At 44.0% G+C, this 18,762-nt stretch overlaps 1 protein-coding gene across 1 annotated transcript in view; it reads left to right on the forward strand.

The window, feature by feature from the left end:
* The window catches only part of LOC135385441 (dipeptidyl peptidase 9-like), a 63,482-nt gene extending 44,756 nt beyond the window's left edge, over nt 1-18,726 (forward strand). The window contains exons 17-19 of the mRNA XM_064614750.1: nt 1,612-1,804; nt 10,324-10,435; nt 16,369-18,726. Coding sequence (XP_064470820.1) covers nt 1,612-1,804; nt 10,324-10,435; nt 16,369-16,461 — 398 coding nt within the window. The 3' untranslated portion in view covers nt 16,462-18,726. The remainder of the gene's footprint in view (nt 1-1,611; nt 1,805-10,323; nt 10,436-16,368) is intronic.
* Nucleotides 18,727-18,762: the final 36 nt, after the last annotated feature.

Below are 18,762 nucleotides of genomic sequence, written 5' to 3' on the forward strand. Positions count from 1 at the left end.
TAATTCTTGAGAAATTTAGTTTTCTCAGCTGAACTCCGAAATTTGAACCTCACGTCAACCTGTCAATGTCCAATGTGAACCTCATGTTTTTTTGTGGAAACAGAAAGTGCATGCCGGATTTACCCCAATGTATTGCAAAATACATTCACTACCACAATGGTAATAGCCAGAAAAACGTGTGGAAACTGTCGTCCCGAGGTGCGAAAATTGCCGTCCGCACTCAGATCTCGGAAAGAAATGATGCGAGGAGGTCACGTACCTGCCGTTTCACTTTTCCTTTTCTGAACTTCTGTTGGGGTGATTCCATCTCAACTCAGACAGGGTGGTCCGGACACCATCACCGATTTCCCTTGGAAAAATATATGCTGTACTGCCACATGCATACACACAGGAGCAACAAATATTTTGGCTATATGTGTTGTGGTCCGCCAGAAAAAAATTCCCAAAGAAATTGACTCGGCGACGGAGCTTTCTGACTAAATGCCTTTGACACTTTATTCCTCGCCATCGGACGGTCCCAAATTATAGATTTTTTTGCACAATATGTCAGGTACAACGACTTTCAGCGTGCGCAAACAGCACCGGTCAATTCTATTTTGATCCTTAATTAAAAAAACTCCAAAGTTGCAACAAAATTCACATTTTGCTCATATTTATCTTTACGCTGTACTCGTGCTATATATGCCATCGAGATATATGAGGTACCTCTGTGTAGGTCGAAGCATGCTCTTTAAATTGATGTCGAATTTAGAATTTACATGTATGTACCTTGCCCACTTTCGTCAAGGCGGTGTAGAGTACAGCAACGTTTTCAAAAATTGGGATTTTTGGACTCTGGTTTCCAAAAACCCCACCTCCGATTTCCTTCATATTTTGTAGTTATATAGCCCAGGCTATGACCCATATGTGTTCGCAAAATGGAAGGTTCCCTTTCAGCGCAACTCGGGATAGCCCGCAACAAATGTGGAGTGTGGAGCACACGATGTACATCGCGACCGGGAGAACCACGCCAGATAGTTAACAGGATTATTGGCGTCTGCTACTGCCGACGTCTCTGGCTTTGAATGACAGAGCTCAGGATGCAGACCTACCGCAAATCCCATCCTAGCAATATATTTTGAGTCTTTCTGACTCGTTTTTCCCACGGTCGGATCTCAATGCCGTTCACGTGAAGTTCAGCGACGTTCTGAGTCGATGGCTTGTGTTTTCGATATGAACTCCAAGTACAGTATGTATCGCGTGTAACTGTGCTGACTGTGCGGTGCTATGGTATCCATCTTTAGCAAAAAAAAAAAAATCAAAAGAATGACGCTTTTGTTATTAGAAACTTTTTTTTTTTCATGTTAGGTAAAACACGCTGTGTACTCATTTTGTTGGCACTAAAAAATTGCATTAAATTTAAACTTTACTAACGGGGAAAATCAAAATGCATTTTTTGTGTAATGCTGAAGCTTTTCGAATGATAATGACATTGGTTTGCAAACCACTTGTACAGCCCATTTATTGTTCCCCATAAAAATTGATTGCCTGCCTGCATGGCTCAGGCAGATGTTGTTTGCATGCTACCCCCTTCTCTCAAGATCACAACTCTTTGTGCGTACTTTGTTGCAGGCGGTTACCTGACACTGATGGGGTTAGCTCAACGTCCAGACATCTTCAAGGTGGCAGTTGCTGGTGCTCCAGTGACGTCATGGAACCTGTACGACACAGGGTATACAGAACGTTACATGGACACGCCCGCTAACAATGTGTCCGGTTACTTGAAAGGATCAGTCTTAGCTTACGTCAACCAATTCCCAACAGAGTAAGTCTCCTTTCGACTAGTCTTTCGTGAAAATGTTAAATATCTTGAAACAACCCTGGCAATGTGTCATTTCTTGTTGGTGGAACTTAGTGCGGTTAAGTGGAAACACTTGTTGGTAATGGCAGTTTTTGGACCATGATTAGGATTAGTAGGTTGACAGTAGTACATATGCCATTCCCAACGGCATCACAGAAGCGCGCACATCGTGCTCTTGATCTTCAAAGCAAGATAGAAGTTATCAACAATTTTGAGAGTGGTTGCCACACAAAAACGGCGCTTGCGATGAAGTGAGGGATGCCCAAAAGCACGCCAACACGAACTCTTAGCGAAAAGGATGAACTGCGTGATGCCTTTAGTGCTTCATGATTTGGACCACAGAGAAGAACACTTGGACTCTGTGACTACGAAGCGTTGAAAAATGCTTGCTACTGTGGATAAGGTGTGCCCAAAGTCAGAATATCCCAATGAATAGGCCTATTGTTTGTGTGAAGGTGGAACATCTCAATGAGTACTAGAATAAAGTTTCTGCACTCCTGGAAATTACACAGTTTAACATCTCACATACAACTCAGTAAATGGAATTCCTGATAAACAGAACAGATTTTCCAGGCCCCTTGAGGTTCCGTTTAGAGAGATTCCACATTTTCCGTCGGTCAGGCAATGTTGGGAACTGGTGCAAATACAAATGTCAGCAAAGAAAGTGCTTACAAACTATCCTATACATTCAAATGCAGAATTGACATTTGTCTTCTTGTACCTCAGCACAGTACAGCTTCAAAATTAACAAACTGTACAGGATCAGAAATCTTCAAATATCTCAAGAATGGAATCACATAAAGCTTCAATAATAGGCTGGGCAACCAAAGTTCCGAAAGACGAAATAGTTCTAGAAAAGTTTGGATAATCGGTTGCCGTTCTGATGTGTGCTAGTATGTACCGTTCATGAATGGAACATATTGCCCTATTACGTTGCCTCCATGCCAGCAGTAGAACAACTTTCCAAGTTGCTCTTTTCATGTTTTTCTTTCTTTCGTGTGTCTTTATTTCTTTTTTTTAATTTTTTTTACAATAGGTAACACAGATTTAGAAATAGTACAGTCAAACTCCTTTATAAAAGCCTTCAGGAGACCGCGGAAAATCTTTGTTGTAAAGGTAACTTCGTTAAAAATGATGTTTCAAAGAAAAAATGCCTTAAATTGCTAGCAGTCTTCTTGATTGGTAGAATTTCATTGCTGTGATCAAAACACAGCTCTGATCCGATTGCTGCATAAAAGTACAGCACCCTCGTATGTTGATATGCTTTGATAGAACGATCTACAATAGACATTCAACTGCCACTCACAGGGAAGCCAAGAATCCCCCCCGTCTCCTCCGGCGTAGCGAACGAGTGCACCCCAACAGGCATCTGCCATGTATGTTTGTTTACATTAGGCCTCGGCACGGCCTCGGACGCGGCACAGCATCATGTAGCTCTGGCTTCGAAATGCTGGTGGGTTTAGCATGAAAATGATAGACACAAGCAGGCTGCACGACGTAACTAAGTGTATACCTACGGCACCAGATTGTCTGCCGGATTTATTTACCGTGTGACAAAAATTCTCTTGGAGCACGGGACACTTTGCCAGGTTTACAGTGAAACCCGCGTGTAACGATATTGACGGTAATCGCGAATTCCATCGTTATAGGGGGTAGATCGTTAAACGAGGGCTGACCTAAATAGCGCGTCCCCAAAAAGTCGCGTGCCACCCTGCGTGTAGCAAAAGTAAAAAAAAACAAATGCTAAAAAAAAAAAAAAATGCGAAGCTGTGTGACATCGCAGTGGCTTGGGAAAGCAGCGATCAGAACTCGTGGAGGGAACCAGACAACATAGCAGGACAACTTCTTGCAACACTACACGTCACCATTCCGCAAGTCGGCTTCACCTAACACCTGCGTGCTTTAGGAGAAGCTCGCTTTAGAACACTGTCGCGCGACTCGCGGGTGGAAAGCACGTGCTAGGCTTTTTGAATCATCTCGCGAATTTGAGCAGCATTGGCCAAATACGGAGACATAAGCGTTACCACCTACCTCTTTCACCGACAGTATTGGAAAATGAACAGTGGCTGTCTATTTTCTTGCCTCAATTTTTATTTTGGTTTGATTCTTTTGATGTGAATTTCGGATGATACAAATTTTTTTCCGCTACCCCGTGAGATTCGTAGCATCGAGACTCTACTGTATCTTATCATGGCGAAAATCGCCGCGTGGTTACGCACACGGGACAGCGTCCAACATCGTTATACGAGTACTCGGAACCGCGGTCTCCATCGCTATAAGCGGGTCGTTTCCCCATAGAACCAATGTATATTTTTGACGGTAAAATCATGAACCATCGTTTTACGAGGGATATCGTTATATGCAATATCGCTATCCGCGGGTTTTACTGTATTTACTGTTTGACAAAAAACTCGGTTAGCTTCTTCTGGACTAGTGTACACACTTTTCACACAATACGCCTTGATATTTTCAAAATTCCTAAAATGTTCCTCAGAGACATCAGAACGTGATGATAGGAAGCCTTGCACCTTGTCCAGCATTTGTAATGACTCCGCTGCCATTATTTTATCGGCTTGCATTTCGTGTTCTTCGTCACTGGCGTCATCTTCAGTTTGATCAGTTTTCTCCTTGTCCAGTCTAACCTCTTCATAAATGTCCATGTTGCCGTTGAAGTGTGACTCCACCGTGACTTCACCGTGATGCGATTGTCAGCGGCGATGAAGTCTGCTGGAGCAGTGTCTTCGGGAACATTGACCATCTTTGCGTAGCCGCCCCTCGCCTCCAGGAAGCACATGTCATTGTCAGCAGACACATCATCTGAATCCGTGTTTTGTTGTCTTGCGTGAATCCAGCCTTTCTCCAGCAGTTCTGAATGACCTCGCTCGTTACGTTCCACCAGGCTAAAGACATCATTTCTACGGCCTGACAAATGTTGATGTCCGTCGGTCTTGGAACCTTATTTCTGATGTTCAGCAGAACACATTTGAGCATACATCTCCGGTAGTGAGCCTTGGTAGAGCGGATGTGCCCTGATGAAGTGGCAGCAGCAGGGACGTGCAGTTTGGAGGAAGCATAACGACGTTCCTGCTCTCGTTCTTCATTTTTCGGTCCAGTCGGATCAGCCAGTAAATATGCTTGTAGTCACCCACGCCTTCTTGTTAAAGTCGTAGTCAACTGGAATGCTACGTATGCTCTTGAATGCGTGCAGCTTCCGCGACTTGCCAGTCACGAGCGGTTTCACTTTCACTTACCCACTCATGTTACAGTGCAGCAAGACGGTGATTCTTTCCTTGGATCTTTTGCCTCCTTTCCAGGAGTTGCCTTTAACCGCCATCGTCCGGGCGGGCAGCAGTTTGAAAAATAACGTTGTTTCATCCACGTTGAATATATCGTCGGGCTTGTACTCGGAAAGCACCTTCTTCAGTTCCTTTTCTCTCCACCTCATTGCGACATCTTGGGGTGCAGACTTTTCTTCTCCGGCTAGTCCCTTGAAAACAGTGTCATGCCGGGCGTGAATATAGCTCTGAGCCAGCCTCGTGTTCCTTCGAACTTGTTGTCGACACCGAAAATAACGCCAAAGTCTCTCGCCTTTGCACACAACATTGGCCCAGCCACAGGAACGTTTTGGGATCGAGAAACCACTTCGGAACTGCTTTGTCAATAGGGTTGCCACCAGGCCGGTATTATACCAGCACAGCCGGTTATTTGCTCTCTCTGGCGGTTGCCGGTTGGAAGGTGATACCAGCAGGCTTTTGCCGGTAATTGTGGCTCAACACCTTTCATAGGGGCTTTTACGGGGTTTTCCTTTCAACATTCCACTGCAGCTTGAATAAATCTGGAGCACAGACCGAACTCCGTAGTCACCAGTCGTTTTCTTAGTTATTCATTATTATTATCGTTGTTGTCTTGAGCCAGTACGCTCGTTCTTTCTCTCTCTCTCTCTGTATACTGTCCACCCCTCACTTACTTTCCCTTTCCTGCGAACATTTCCTCCTTTCCCTCTATTCCACCTCCTCTCCCTCAGTTGGTATTTTTCACTACGAAAGGTGGCAACCCTATTTGTCAATGTCCTCGAAGTTGGCGGCACGGATCCGCTTACAGGATGGCGGCCCTCCACTGTTCATGGCATGTTCTCTCTCAATTTTTTCGCAGTCCTTCAGAAAGGTGGAAAGTCTTGAAGCGCTGATCCCAAATTCTTTCGCCCCGTCGCATTTCTTGCTTTCAGCATCAACCGCGTGAAGAACAGCTGACTCGTCATCTAAAGAGAATTGCTTGCGCTTCGCGGCTTTCGAAGTCATAAACGACAGTGGAATAGCAGTAATGCCATAGTGACTAGAGTCTAGTGCAGACGAATGTCTTCTATGTGTACAGCAAGGATGCTTGTGAATAGGACTGATTTCCTCTATTCCTGGATATACAATGACCTCACGTGCTTGTACAGCCTGCCCACAAGTGGGTCACGCAGTCGGGGTCCATGCACCCAGACTGCGCCCCACCCACGTGAACAGGCCAACCGCTCGGACAAATGCTGCGACACAGGACACTGTCACGAAGTTCGCAATTCAACATTTGCTTGCAAAACTTTGTTGTAAAGGTCGCAAATTTTGCCCTGCAGACCTCAGAATCACTTCGTTATTTTGGTACCTTTGTTATAAAAGAATTAATTATAAATGTCCAAAATATACATTGAATCCTATGGGTGCCTGACCAGACCGCGAAAAACGTTCGTTATAACGGTCTTTTCGTTATAAAGGCATTCGTTGTAAAGGAGTTTGACTGTATCTGTTGATTACATTGTACATACACCCATATAAAGGATCATAGTGGATACTACATCTGAGTGTGATAATATCAGTAACACAAGAAAGCTGGATTTGAAACTCCTTTGTACTTTGTAGTAGTAGCATTTTTGTGTGAAGCTACGGAATTCCCGTCTACCAAATATTCTAAACCATATGTCTCAACTGCCAGCATGATAACCCCCTGAAAAGCAGTTCTCACCTGGCTGGCACTACTACCGGTTCTAGAACCTATCCCTAAGATGTGTAGCATCAGGGAGGAAAACCAAGAGGCACGGGTGGAAAAGACAAACAGGCACACGGGCTATATTCCCACTGTGTAACAGCTGCTCTGGCCACTAAAATGACCATGTTCCAAATTTATGCAACATGGCTTGACATGACACGCTGGTGCAAATTAAGAAATAAAATACATAGTTAAATGTACAACACATAAACACTTTCTTTGACTTGCAGCGGACACAATGGACAAAGACAAAGTGACAATGGACAAAGTGAAGGATCATGTACCAATCTGCCCATCTATTAACAAAAACATAAACACTTGTCATACCATGACAGTTTCCTTCCTGCTTTCATGCATTGCCATTCCTCCGACTTCAAGGAAGTACTGAACTATAGTACTGCATTGTGTGGCATTACATGCTCCTTTGACAGAACTTGAACAGTATTACATAGCACAAAATAAAAGGACAAAGAACGTAATTTGCGGCTTTACATTTACACTTTATGGCTGCAGCAGTGGTGCAGGAAGGCCACTGCAAAGCTGCGTTGACAAACACTACTTGCTGCTTGCCATGTCTAAATGAAATGTACCTAACCTGATCGAAAGTAACTGTTCTGAGGCTGGAACACACAAACAGACAAACACAACACAAGCCTCAACAAGAACAGATAGGCAAACGAGCTGTGGCAAGCTCCATCAAGGAACAAACACAACATATAGAGCCTCCAAGAGACAAAGTCAACAAGTAATTCACGAAAAAGTCAATGAGTGCATGAAATGTAACATCCCTGACCAGTAATCAGGAGGGTCCATGTTCAACCACTGGTGCTGGCACTCGTTGGCTTGTTCATGAATTACTTGTGGAAGCCTCCATGTGCCTGAGAACATGAACCATTCATCGACCACTGAATCCTGATGAGAAGATGAGGGCTCGTCATTCCGAAGAGACTCCCTTTCTTGCACGTGTCCTCAGGGTTGCTCGCCACTGCACAAAGTGCAACACGGATATTGTAGAATGCACGTATTTTAGCTTACGTGCCAATCCAGTACCATTATCCAGTGTGGAGTTGTGACAAGTAAATAGTTCCCCTTTTTCTTGGCTCTCAGAACACAGAGAGTGAATTAATAAGGGGTAGAAAAATGCTAACATGAATTCTGGGCTCTTTTTCAGTGAAACATTCACTGATAGTAAAGGCACCTTCTTCAATGGGTATTGATGATGGTGAAAACTCTAAAACGTTATCAGAGATGACATCAGCTTCTGCGTGTCAGAAAGGATTGTAGCTCCAACAGTAATCCAGCTAGCAGTAACAAAAATGTGCAAAAGACATAATGTAATGTACCTTCTACATCAGACAGTGAAGCTTGTGCCGCCCCATCCATAAGAGCCACTGTTTGGACAACGAAAATGCTTGAGCTAGCATTTAATCGGAATGGTGGCAGTACCCCTTGTTTTCCCACCCTCAAAGCAGAGGTAATGTTGAGGGCAGATTTGACAGTGGTGCCAAAATGTCTGCACAAGAGTGCCCATCAAAACTTGAATATAGGTACTCAAATTATAACATCACATTGTCATACCTGTTGGTGGCAGCTGGACTGCAAGTGACGTGTCAGCAATTTCTTAATGCACCACGTGCAAGCCAGACCCAGCTTCAGTTCCACCTCCATCTTGCACCTGTGGTAATTCACAAGTTGGATTATCAATACTGTTGTGTTGTTAATTGTGGCTATATCAGATGACTGGGGAGACATAACAGCGCACACAGGACACGGACAAAGTAAAGAGGACTGGACAGTTTGGACAGTGAACTGTCCTGTCCTCTTTACCTCGTCCGTGTCCTATGTGCGCTGTTATGTCGCCCCAGGTGTATGGACCGACTACCCCTCTACCACACTGTACTATATCAGATGAAGCGCAGTAGGTAACAGACAGCTGCAAGAACCGATTCACGAAGCTTCCTATTTTTTATCTCAGTGGTATTAACACGACTGTTCCGTTGTAGGAGCTATATCTCCATTTTGCTCTCTTTTTTCGCCTTGGTCCTCCGCAACACGTTTAAAATTTGATTTGTGTGGAGTGGACGGCGTCCCACTTCAGAAGATCTTGTGCCGAGATTCCAGATTTCCTCTGGAGCCATGCGTTACCTATGATAACATTCATGGACGAAATGCTTGGAGTAAATTGTTGTTTTCGGAGGTACAACTCAGTCGGCACGGCAATCAATCGCTGTCAGCCAAGTGCTTCGCACTGTTTCCTCTTTTGGTAACTTCTGGTAGGTAACACTTGAATGCTCAGATGAATTGTTTTAACACCGTCACATTCTCGACAACTTCGCTGTGGCATATCGCTGCAGCTAAAAAAAGGCAAGGTCAGCACAAGGAATTGTGCCTTCCAAAGGGTGTTGTACAAAAGAAGTGTTGGATGTTCACAAGCGGCCGCCAGTGCTTCTCGAAAGAGAATGTTACTTGTTTCCGGCTTTAGCAATAATGTAACAGCTGTTTGCCAATGCACAACGCACAGCGAACGAAACCAAAGAAGGCAAGTGGCCAAGCCAAGAGTCCATGCCAAGCGAAGACAGCCCTAACCTAGTTTAACCTATAAAATAAGTATTTTACTGAAAAACAAGCTTTCGGACGGAGTCCGTCCTTCATCAGGTGCAAGGTCTGATGAAGGTTGCGCACCTGATGAAGGACGGACTCCGTCCGAAAGCTTGTTTTCCAGTACAATAAATGTTTCAATCTCTTTAAATACTTATTTTATTCACTTGCGAGTGCTAGACTTCTCCCATTTTTTGCCTGTTAGTTTCCTAGTTTAACCTAGTTCAGTGATGTCGGTGAGCCCTTGTGAAAGGTTGGTCGACCGTTTAGATGGGCTGACGGTGAAACTAAAAAACGTTTTTCTAAAAAACTACAAACAATTCAGTTAAAATATTTCGCACAGAGATTTAGTGTTCCCTAATGGACACGCAGCGTGAGTATCGTTGAATACTGTGGCTCTAAAAAAATCTGCGTAGCTGAGTTTTAATGGCTGCAGTATGTAAAAATAAATAAATAAGATATAGAATATTCTGTGAAGAATGGACGATTCTGAGGGAAACAGAAGATTCCGCGAGACATGAGCAATTGCACAAAAATGTGTGGAAAGATAGGGGCTCTAGCCCATGCTGCAGAATTCGTGCGGTGCACATTACCTCGTTGAGCGACTCGAAAGAGTGTTACCATCGTATTATCGCGTATTACCATCGTAATACGTGGGTCCTTTCCCCATAGAAACAATGCATATTTTGACAGTCAAAGTAAAACTGATTGTTGTACAAGGTATATCGTTGCGTGAGGGATCGTTATGCGCAAGTTTTATTGTATGTCAGAAACTGTGGAAGTGTTTCTAGTAGTTTGACTAATGCCATTGAGTTTGCTAGGGTACGACTGTTGTGTACCTAATAGAACTATCTTTGCAGACAAAACAGACTGCTCATTGTGCACGGATTAATGGACGAAAATGTTCACTTCACCCATACCAGCCAGCTGGTTAGCGCTCTGGTCAAAGCAGGAAAACCCTATCAGCTTCAGGTGAGGAACTTCCCATAATATAGTACACTTGTCATCGCCAGGTGATGAGTAGACCTCTGATATTTACAACTTACAACTAGAGGTGTGCGCCGCCGCGCCGAAGCGCCGCCGACGGAGGTCGGAGCCTTGCCGTCGCCGCCGTACCAAAACTGTAGGCGCGCCGCCGCCGCCGATGTTGAAAAATCGGCGCGGCTGTGTAATGTGCCCATTTTGATCCACTTTCTATAAACGCATATCTCCCATACCTAATATTTTGTTTGTTTTTCTTTCATCTTAGGTTCCAGGCTTCATTTGTGGTGTTTTTAGCAGTGACAATTTCATCTCCTGATATGCTGTTTATGCTTAGTTTCGTTTCATAGTCGACCCTGGAAGCACACAACTCCAGGAAAACTTGTCATTCAATTCTTGCAGGTTGTTTGCCGGTCATCCACCAACACCATAGCACTGGTCATTATCCATATACAGGGTGTTTTGTTTTTTATTCGTCACAGAATTTTTGTTTAAAAAATAGCGGGACGAAATACATGCCGCTTTTGAGTTGGTCATGCGAATATTATCTCGAAGAAAGTATGTAACTAACTATAAGATCATTAATTACTTCAAATTCATTAATTCTTTAATTAAGGAATTTCGCATAAAAACGGGATAGCAGAACGGAAGATACTCATCGTTGAAAGCTATTCCATGTTTAAGAAATTCTTAAACGCGCACGTGTGTTGAAATATCCGACGCTGAATGCCGCTATGCAAATGAGCCGAAACAAGAAGTACGCCATTTCCGAACGCAGAAATGACGCCACTTTCGCCTTATCTGGGTTGGAAAGCGGTCTATCTGACCAACAGATTAGTGCCTACACCAATCAGCTCGATCGCTCCAAAACACTTGGTCCTCTCACGTGGATTGCCCGTCGCTCTTTCTGCGCTCGAAAAGTGCGTAGCAAATAGTGCATTCTGTGTGTGCCGGCGAAAACCACACAGTCAGAGAGGGTCCCAAGCAGCCCAATGTACTGAAAGTGGAGTGCAATAGGGGTGGACGGTATGTGTCTTATCAATGTTCTTTAGCTTCACGAGTCTGTTCAAGGCCTTCCATCTACCCGTCCACCCCTAATGCACTCGAATTTTAGTACATTGTGCTGCTTGGGGTGTTTTCAATAATGCGCGCGAAGCATGGCAGACTCAACCCACTCGTTCTGGACAAGTTTATACTGTGAAACCCTTTAATTTCGCGAGACCTTAATTTTCGCGAATTTTGCGAATCGAGAAAATTCGAGGAAATCGTGGAGTGCGCGAAATTTAGTTGTTGCGAATATATCCCTACTCGATTCGCGAAAATTTAGGGCTGCGAAATTAAATGATTTTACAGTATTTATTCATGATAACTACAGTCTCTGCCAAGATACTGTTCAATGACGTGATGGGTGCGCCTTATGTCATATCGTTTGCTAACGTTCGCATATTTATATGGTTTCCCCAAAAGAGCCACTGGATCAGTGGACAGAGCTTACAACGCGTCGCCGTCCTGTGAACATTCGATCAGCACTCGCTATAACTGTTACGTGAAGTTGCCATTAAAGGGATGGCTCTTCGTTCTGATTATCTAGCTATGTTGTTTTCTTCAGCGCTTAACGCGCACTTAACGCGCCCAGTCGAAGTGCTTGGGCGACGACCTTTCTTGAAGTGCTTTACTTCTCCTAATGTTCCTTTGTGTGTTCGGTTTTCTTTCATAATACTATCCAGTGCTGACGCACTTGTTTGGTGCAAGGTACAGTAAATACTGCCACCGTCGCGTTGACTATGATGGAGAAAATACCCCGTTGGAGAAGAGAACATATTGACAGCCAACGGGGCGCACGCCGATATGACAGCATCGGCGTGACGCCGCCGCCGCCGCCGGGCCTTCAACGTGCTCTACGCCGCCACCAAAAAATATGCCCACGGCGCACACCTCTACTTACAACACACGGACAGCGCGGAGGAATTTCGCACATGTATTCCAACATAACAGAAACAGTATTATGGACATTCAGAGTGCTGGTCACTAGAGCCGGTCGCTCGGTAGAGCTAGAGGTCGCCGTGTGTCATCACACAAATCTGCATCTCCTGATTGTGTTCTCGGTCGCCCTCCGCAACATGTCCTGACGCCTGGGGGATTTCACGGCAAACTTAGTGATCTTCGCCTTGAGGGCATCAGGTGTTGTCGTGTCCTCGATGTACACGCGGTCCTTCACATATCCCTATAAGAAGAAATCCAGAGGCGTAAGGTCCGGGGACCTGGCAGGCCATGGCACTGGTCCGAACCTTCCCAACCACTGGTTAGGAAATGCGGGGTCGAGATAGGCGCGAGCTGGGCTGGAGCTGTGTGCCGGAGCGCCATCGTGTTGAAACCACAGCTGGCCATATCGCGCGAGTGGGAGGTTGGCGTAGAACTCTTCCATGGGGCCCTGAAGGTAGTTTAGGTATCTTAGGCCCTTAGGTAGTTTAGGTAGTAGCCTCGTTTAGGTATCTGTCTGCGGTCAATGTCCCATCAAGGAAGACGGGTCCAGTGAGGGTCCCGTCGCAAATGCCGCACCAGACGTTGAGGGACCATTTGTATTGATGATGGGACTTGCGAAGCCAATGGGGATTGGTGGTACTCCAATAATGAGAGTTGTGCAGGTTCACCTGCGCTTCCCGGGATAAGTTTGCCTCGTCTGTCCAGATGACGTTACTCAAAAATTGCGGGTTCTGACCGACAGTGCGCAAAAGCCAGTTGACATAGTGCAACCGGTTTTCGAAGTCTCCTTGCTGCATCTGTTGATGCAGTCGAACGTGGTAAGGATGGAGGCAGGCCTCTTTTGCTACCCTCCACACCGTCGACAAGGGAACGCCACTCTGACTGCTGGACTCGCGGATGCTGGCTAGAGGGTGCGCCTCAAAGGATGCCAGGATGTTGGTTCGAACTTCGTCTGAAGGTGTCGATGACCCACGACGCTTTCGGGAAAACTTGCCAAATTCTTTTAGCGTCTCGTACTGACGAACAATTGTCGCAGGGCTTGGTCTCCTGCCGTGATGCCACATCTGAAAAATCTTCACTGCCTTTTTCTTATTGCTCTGTGCAGCACCTAGGGCAAGCACCATGTCAGCTCTTTCTTCGTTGGAATAGGGCATTATTTGACCCGCAGAGCAACCAACAAGGAGTGCGTGTACGGAGACGAAAGTGAACAAAGAATCAAGGTGCTTCGGTTGAAAAATAACATTCCTTGTCCCGTACTTTCAGCTGCATCACGGCGAAAGAAGAAAAAACAGGAGGGAATCAAACAAACAATAAAAAGACGAAGCCCCGCATTGTCATCGTCACTGCACCCTCTGACCGTCTAGCAGATACGGCACCATGCAAGGATGATAGATAAGAGTGTAGGTGGAATGGATCGCATATCTCCTTGTTCGTCAAGTGGACGTGGAAGGGCGCTGCGATCAAGCGCTCTTTTGGCGTGATGGAAACATGCTCCATCCAAGTTTCGGAAGTCTGGGCACATTTCTGCAGACCCATGAAAAAACGAGTCGTTAGAGCTAGAGTGTTGCAAGTCACTCGATTCATTTTCTCATGGCAGCACCTACAACTTAACAGTTGACATCTTCGTTGTAATCTTCGTAACTAGAAAGTTATAAACTTAATTTCCACTAATTAATTAATTAATTGCATGCTGAAACACTTTAGGCTACTAGTAATACTATGCAGTTGGTTTCGTTGTGATGCAATGAACCGTTATTTTTTAAAGGTGGGGTTCGAGTTAAATGAAACACCCTGTATATTGCGTGATAAGTGATTCAAGCTTTGAGGTATAGTGATGCAAAAGGTCATACCACAAATTGAAAACGAAAAAAACGCATTCGAGACTAGGGATCTGGCAGCGCATGCAGTGGCACGCCCAACAAAATTTCGATATTTGAACCAGGGTTTAACCGAACTGTAGACCTCACACGAATCTTCAGAATTTGTTGGCAATCCACTAAAGCCGCAATTGTGCTGATAATGCATGAAACGTATTGTGGTTTCGCGTTTCGCTGTGGTGGACTTTAATCAAGGTTGCACACAACTGTGTACTAGTTTCTCTTTCGGTTAGCAAACGTGTAACGACTCATTCGCATATGAGCGCAACAACCCAGAAAGCTCCACGCGTCGCTCTGCAGCTGTTCTATTATTCATGATTGTCGCTGTTACCGCATCGTAAAAATTCAAACACACAACCCGCAACAACTTGGTAGTAAGCTGCTATGATATTCGAAAAAATTTAGAATAGTATTCAGACTTTGTCGAATATTCGAGAACTTCGAATATCAAATACAAATGCGAATCAAATATCGTAAATATTGGATTTGTATTCGAAATTTCGAATATTCACACACTTTTCTATTTTCTTCGAATATTTTCTTCGTGTGATTCTAGTAGTACCTTCTCGATACAAGAGCACAAAGTGGGTTGTGTGGACCCCCAGCTGCATTGATATGATTGTGTCTATGAATGTTGAACGTAAATTGCAGAGGATATATGAACAATGAAGCCTCAACAATAAGAAAGGGGTGGGTTCAATTCCTGCTACCGGCACCCGCTGACTTTTCGTCAACTGCCATCGTTCAAGTTATGAACTATGGCTATATGTGTGTTAGTGCCTGTTTTGGCATTAATGCAGAAAACCCCACGTATTCTTCCAAAAGTGCCCAAAAATTACTTTTTGGTAGCAGAACGTGGCGAGGCTTTTAAAGTAGCCTCTTTATCCAGTCAGGTTCTGAAATAAGTCATTGCTTCAAAAAGGCAGGCTCTACAAAAGTGTTGAAAAGTGGCAAGTTGGGGATCGAAAGATCCACTCATTTTTTTCTCTTCATCATGGTGGCAGTGTTTTATAAATCATAATCAAATATCATACTGTATGCTTGTTTCATAACAGCTCATCGATCCTCCAGGTTTTTGGCACTACGGTCTGTTCATTACTAGAGGGTGCCCGTAACTGAAATACTTTTGGGCGTGAGATCTTACAGAAAGTGTCAGTAGAGTGGTGTAACTTTTAGTAACCTTTCCATACACATTTCTGTGATTATCAAAATGGGGTTGTTTGTGCTATATATGTGCATGTGTGCTTGAAGTCATTATTCGATTGGATATTCGAAGTCAACTATATACATTCGCAATACATATTCGTATTAGACATTTTTACTATTTCCATAGCCCTATAATTAAAACTCTTCGTGATGATCGTAGCTCTCACGTCTCACAGGTCGACCATCCGTGCATCGCAAAAGCATTCTGCTGTGTGTTTTGTGTGTCATATATTAGAGCCTGAAGTTTTCGGGAAATATTTTTTTCTAAATTCGGGGCTTAAAAATCGGGTAAATAAACATGTGCACTAAATTCATGCGAATTCGGGAGAAAAAACTTCCAGTATGCTAAATTCGGGCAGAAATCGGGCTCAGTTACTCAAACTGACTGTACAGGTTTGGTACAAACGGTGATGTAACTGCATTTTTCTGCCAAACAAGTAAGTTAGTGCATTCCTACAGACATCCCAGTGAGGGCAATTTGCCGGGTAAAAATTGGGTTTCACCCTAAAGAGGCAACCTTCAATTCGGGGTGCAAATTCGGGGAACAATCGTGTAAAACCCCTCAAACTTCAGGCTCCACATATAATGCGTAATTTACACCGCACCTCGGAAGCATGATATGCGACCAGATTTAGAGGACTGATACTTGCCATTCACGTGGCAGTCTGAGGGCAAAGAAACTGAACTCTGGTTTCTGCATCCGTAGAGCCGAGGACACAAACAAGAGTGATTGAATTTGTGGTGCATACTGTAGTTCTTTTTTTTTTTTTTTCCACCTTCTGTAGGTTCTTAAAACAAACTTTTCGTGCCTGAACATCTGTGGTGTAATGGTGAGGTTCATACTTACGACCTTTACAGGTGTATCCTACAGAGAGGCACAGCCTTCGCCACCTGGACACGAGTGAACATTACGAGACAATGTTGCTGAGTTTTCTACAAGATCATCTGTGACGAGAACAATAGTGTAGCAACCACCTGATACCGAAGTGCGTGGTGCCAAAATGCCCCGTGAGAGCTTGTTCCGGGAACGACGCTCATCATGCTAGTCATCATTGTCGCCCTAATTTCTCCAGTCTGTCACGCTATTTTAAAACTGCCTTGTCGAAAAAAGCGACCCAGTGCAGTTGTGTCTGCAGCTGTGTGGTTCCATCAGTACATAACTCTGCAGAATGTGTACATATATTTGGTGCATCAGTTGCATTTGCACTCAAGGCCACAGGTACTGTGTTCTTTTAAGAGGAAATTGAAACGGAACTTTTGAGAAAAAAGGTTTGGTGTGAAAAGTTACACGTCGTTGTTTGCAGCAGTTGTCCTGCCTCAGTATTTCTGTCTACAGGTCTCGCTCAGGTAGGCTGTCTTACCGTCCAGGCGTACCTGCTGAATAATTCATTTTCCAGCTCATATAAGGTACATAAACTTCGGCTAACTGAAGTAAATCTGTTTTTACTTTTAATTGAGAATGCGTCTAGCTTTCTATGGGAAAGAGGAACTGCATATTGTTGAACATGAAAGTAGGATATAAGCATGCTGTTGTGGATTCAAATCGAGTAACATTTCCTCGAGAGGCAGAACACGATTACACAAAGTACACAGGACATGACTTGTAATTAGCAGTGGAAGTTTATTTTGGCATGGTAGCATTATACTAAGGCAAAAAAGGGAGAGGACAAGTCAGTCTGCAACTGAACTTGAGGTGTCCTTCCTCCTCTCCATTTCTTGCCTTAGTATGTGCCACCACGCTGAAATAAGCTTTCATCTGCTGCTCATGACCCTTGTCCTCTGTGTTCTGTCTTGCGTCTCTTTTCTGTCAGTCACAAGAAAATCCTACTACAATTGTATACTTGGAATCTGAATAGATATAATCTTCATTCGTATTGACAAGCAAAATTAGTAGTGCTGTGGTGTGAAAGTGTGCTAAAATTCCTTGTTGCTTAGACCGTTCCCAGGCACTTAATTTGAATTGTGTTGTTTGTTGAATAGTGGGGTTTTTTTTTCCTTAATCAGTCTCTTTTGTAATGTGTAAATTGCAAAATACAGTAATACCTCGTTATAATGAAATCACACTCGAATTATCGCTTTATTCAGGGTTTTACATTGTCCTGGCCAATATGCATGTGCTCTGAACCAGATTATTCTAGTTTGTGTACTGCCACCTGACTCTGCTTACTGCGAAGTGCGAGCCAACAAACCTGTATGGTCGTTTTCTTCTCTGTTGCACCTAAATTAAAAAAAAAAAAAAACGCTGCCAAGGTGCTCATTGCCAATTTTTCTTTCCTTGCTCAAATACCTTTTTAAAGACTACTGTGCCGTTCCCATGTCCTTCCGAGGCCACTGTCACTGTTTTCGTGCGGCTTCCACTTGTATTCGGCTGCCACTTATATCGGATTTTTCTGTGGTCTCGTTGACTTTGTTATAACGAGGCGTTACAGCACTAGTATTTGTTGCTTTTACCAGTGCAGTTTCATCACTGCCCAAGCAGTTACACTTTCCATGGTTGACGGTACAGGTTAGTGCTATTGGCAGTGGCAGAGTGGTGTACTCGTTGTTGTTGGATGGCTTGTTTTTAGTTTATTTCCTACCTCTACATGCATGCCAAGCCAGATTATGTACATGAACAACAAGTTCTGCTGCGCAGAACAACAGGCTGTCATACAATAGAAATGAGACTTAGCAACATATTTATCTCTCTTTATAAAGTGTGCGTGCTGGAATGTTCAGAAGGTCCTGCTTACTGTAGTGCAGAACCACTTACTGTCTGTACATTGTGTGAAAGCTTTGTATGAGAAAACTATCAGTTGTAGGGGGACCGTTACTGTTTAAATATTTGGTTTTAAACTACTTCACCTTGAAATGGTGAAGCCTCGTGATTTCTCTCAAGGTTGGCTGCTGTATCGAGTAAGCCAGTACGATAGGCGGAAATTTTGCCTCTTCGTAGGTTGGAATTATTGCTATGTGGTGTGTGTAGGTTTTTTAGACATTTTTTATACAGAGGACACACAGTTATTGCTGGAATGTGTTGCACCATCATCAGGAGTGGTGTACTTTGGTAATTTTACTAAAGCTGGCATAATAACCTTGAACATAAACTTGAAACATGCTGTTATGCCTTTGCGCTCTATGCTTCAAATGCTTCTTCACACAAACAGCAAAAATTAATTCTACAGAAGCCATTTGGGTGTAGGTGATACATAGCGTGTATTAAAATGGTTTTGATACCATCTGTGTCATGTACGTTTGTTGACGGAAAGCCTT

This window comes from Ornithodoros turicata, chromosome 2, assembly GCF_037126465.1.
Source record: "Ornithodoros turicata isolate Travis chromosome 2, ASM3712646v1, whole genome shotgun sequence".
NCBI lineage: Eukaryota > Metazoa > Arthropoda > Arachnida > Ixodida > Argasidae > Ornithodoros > Ornithodoros turicata.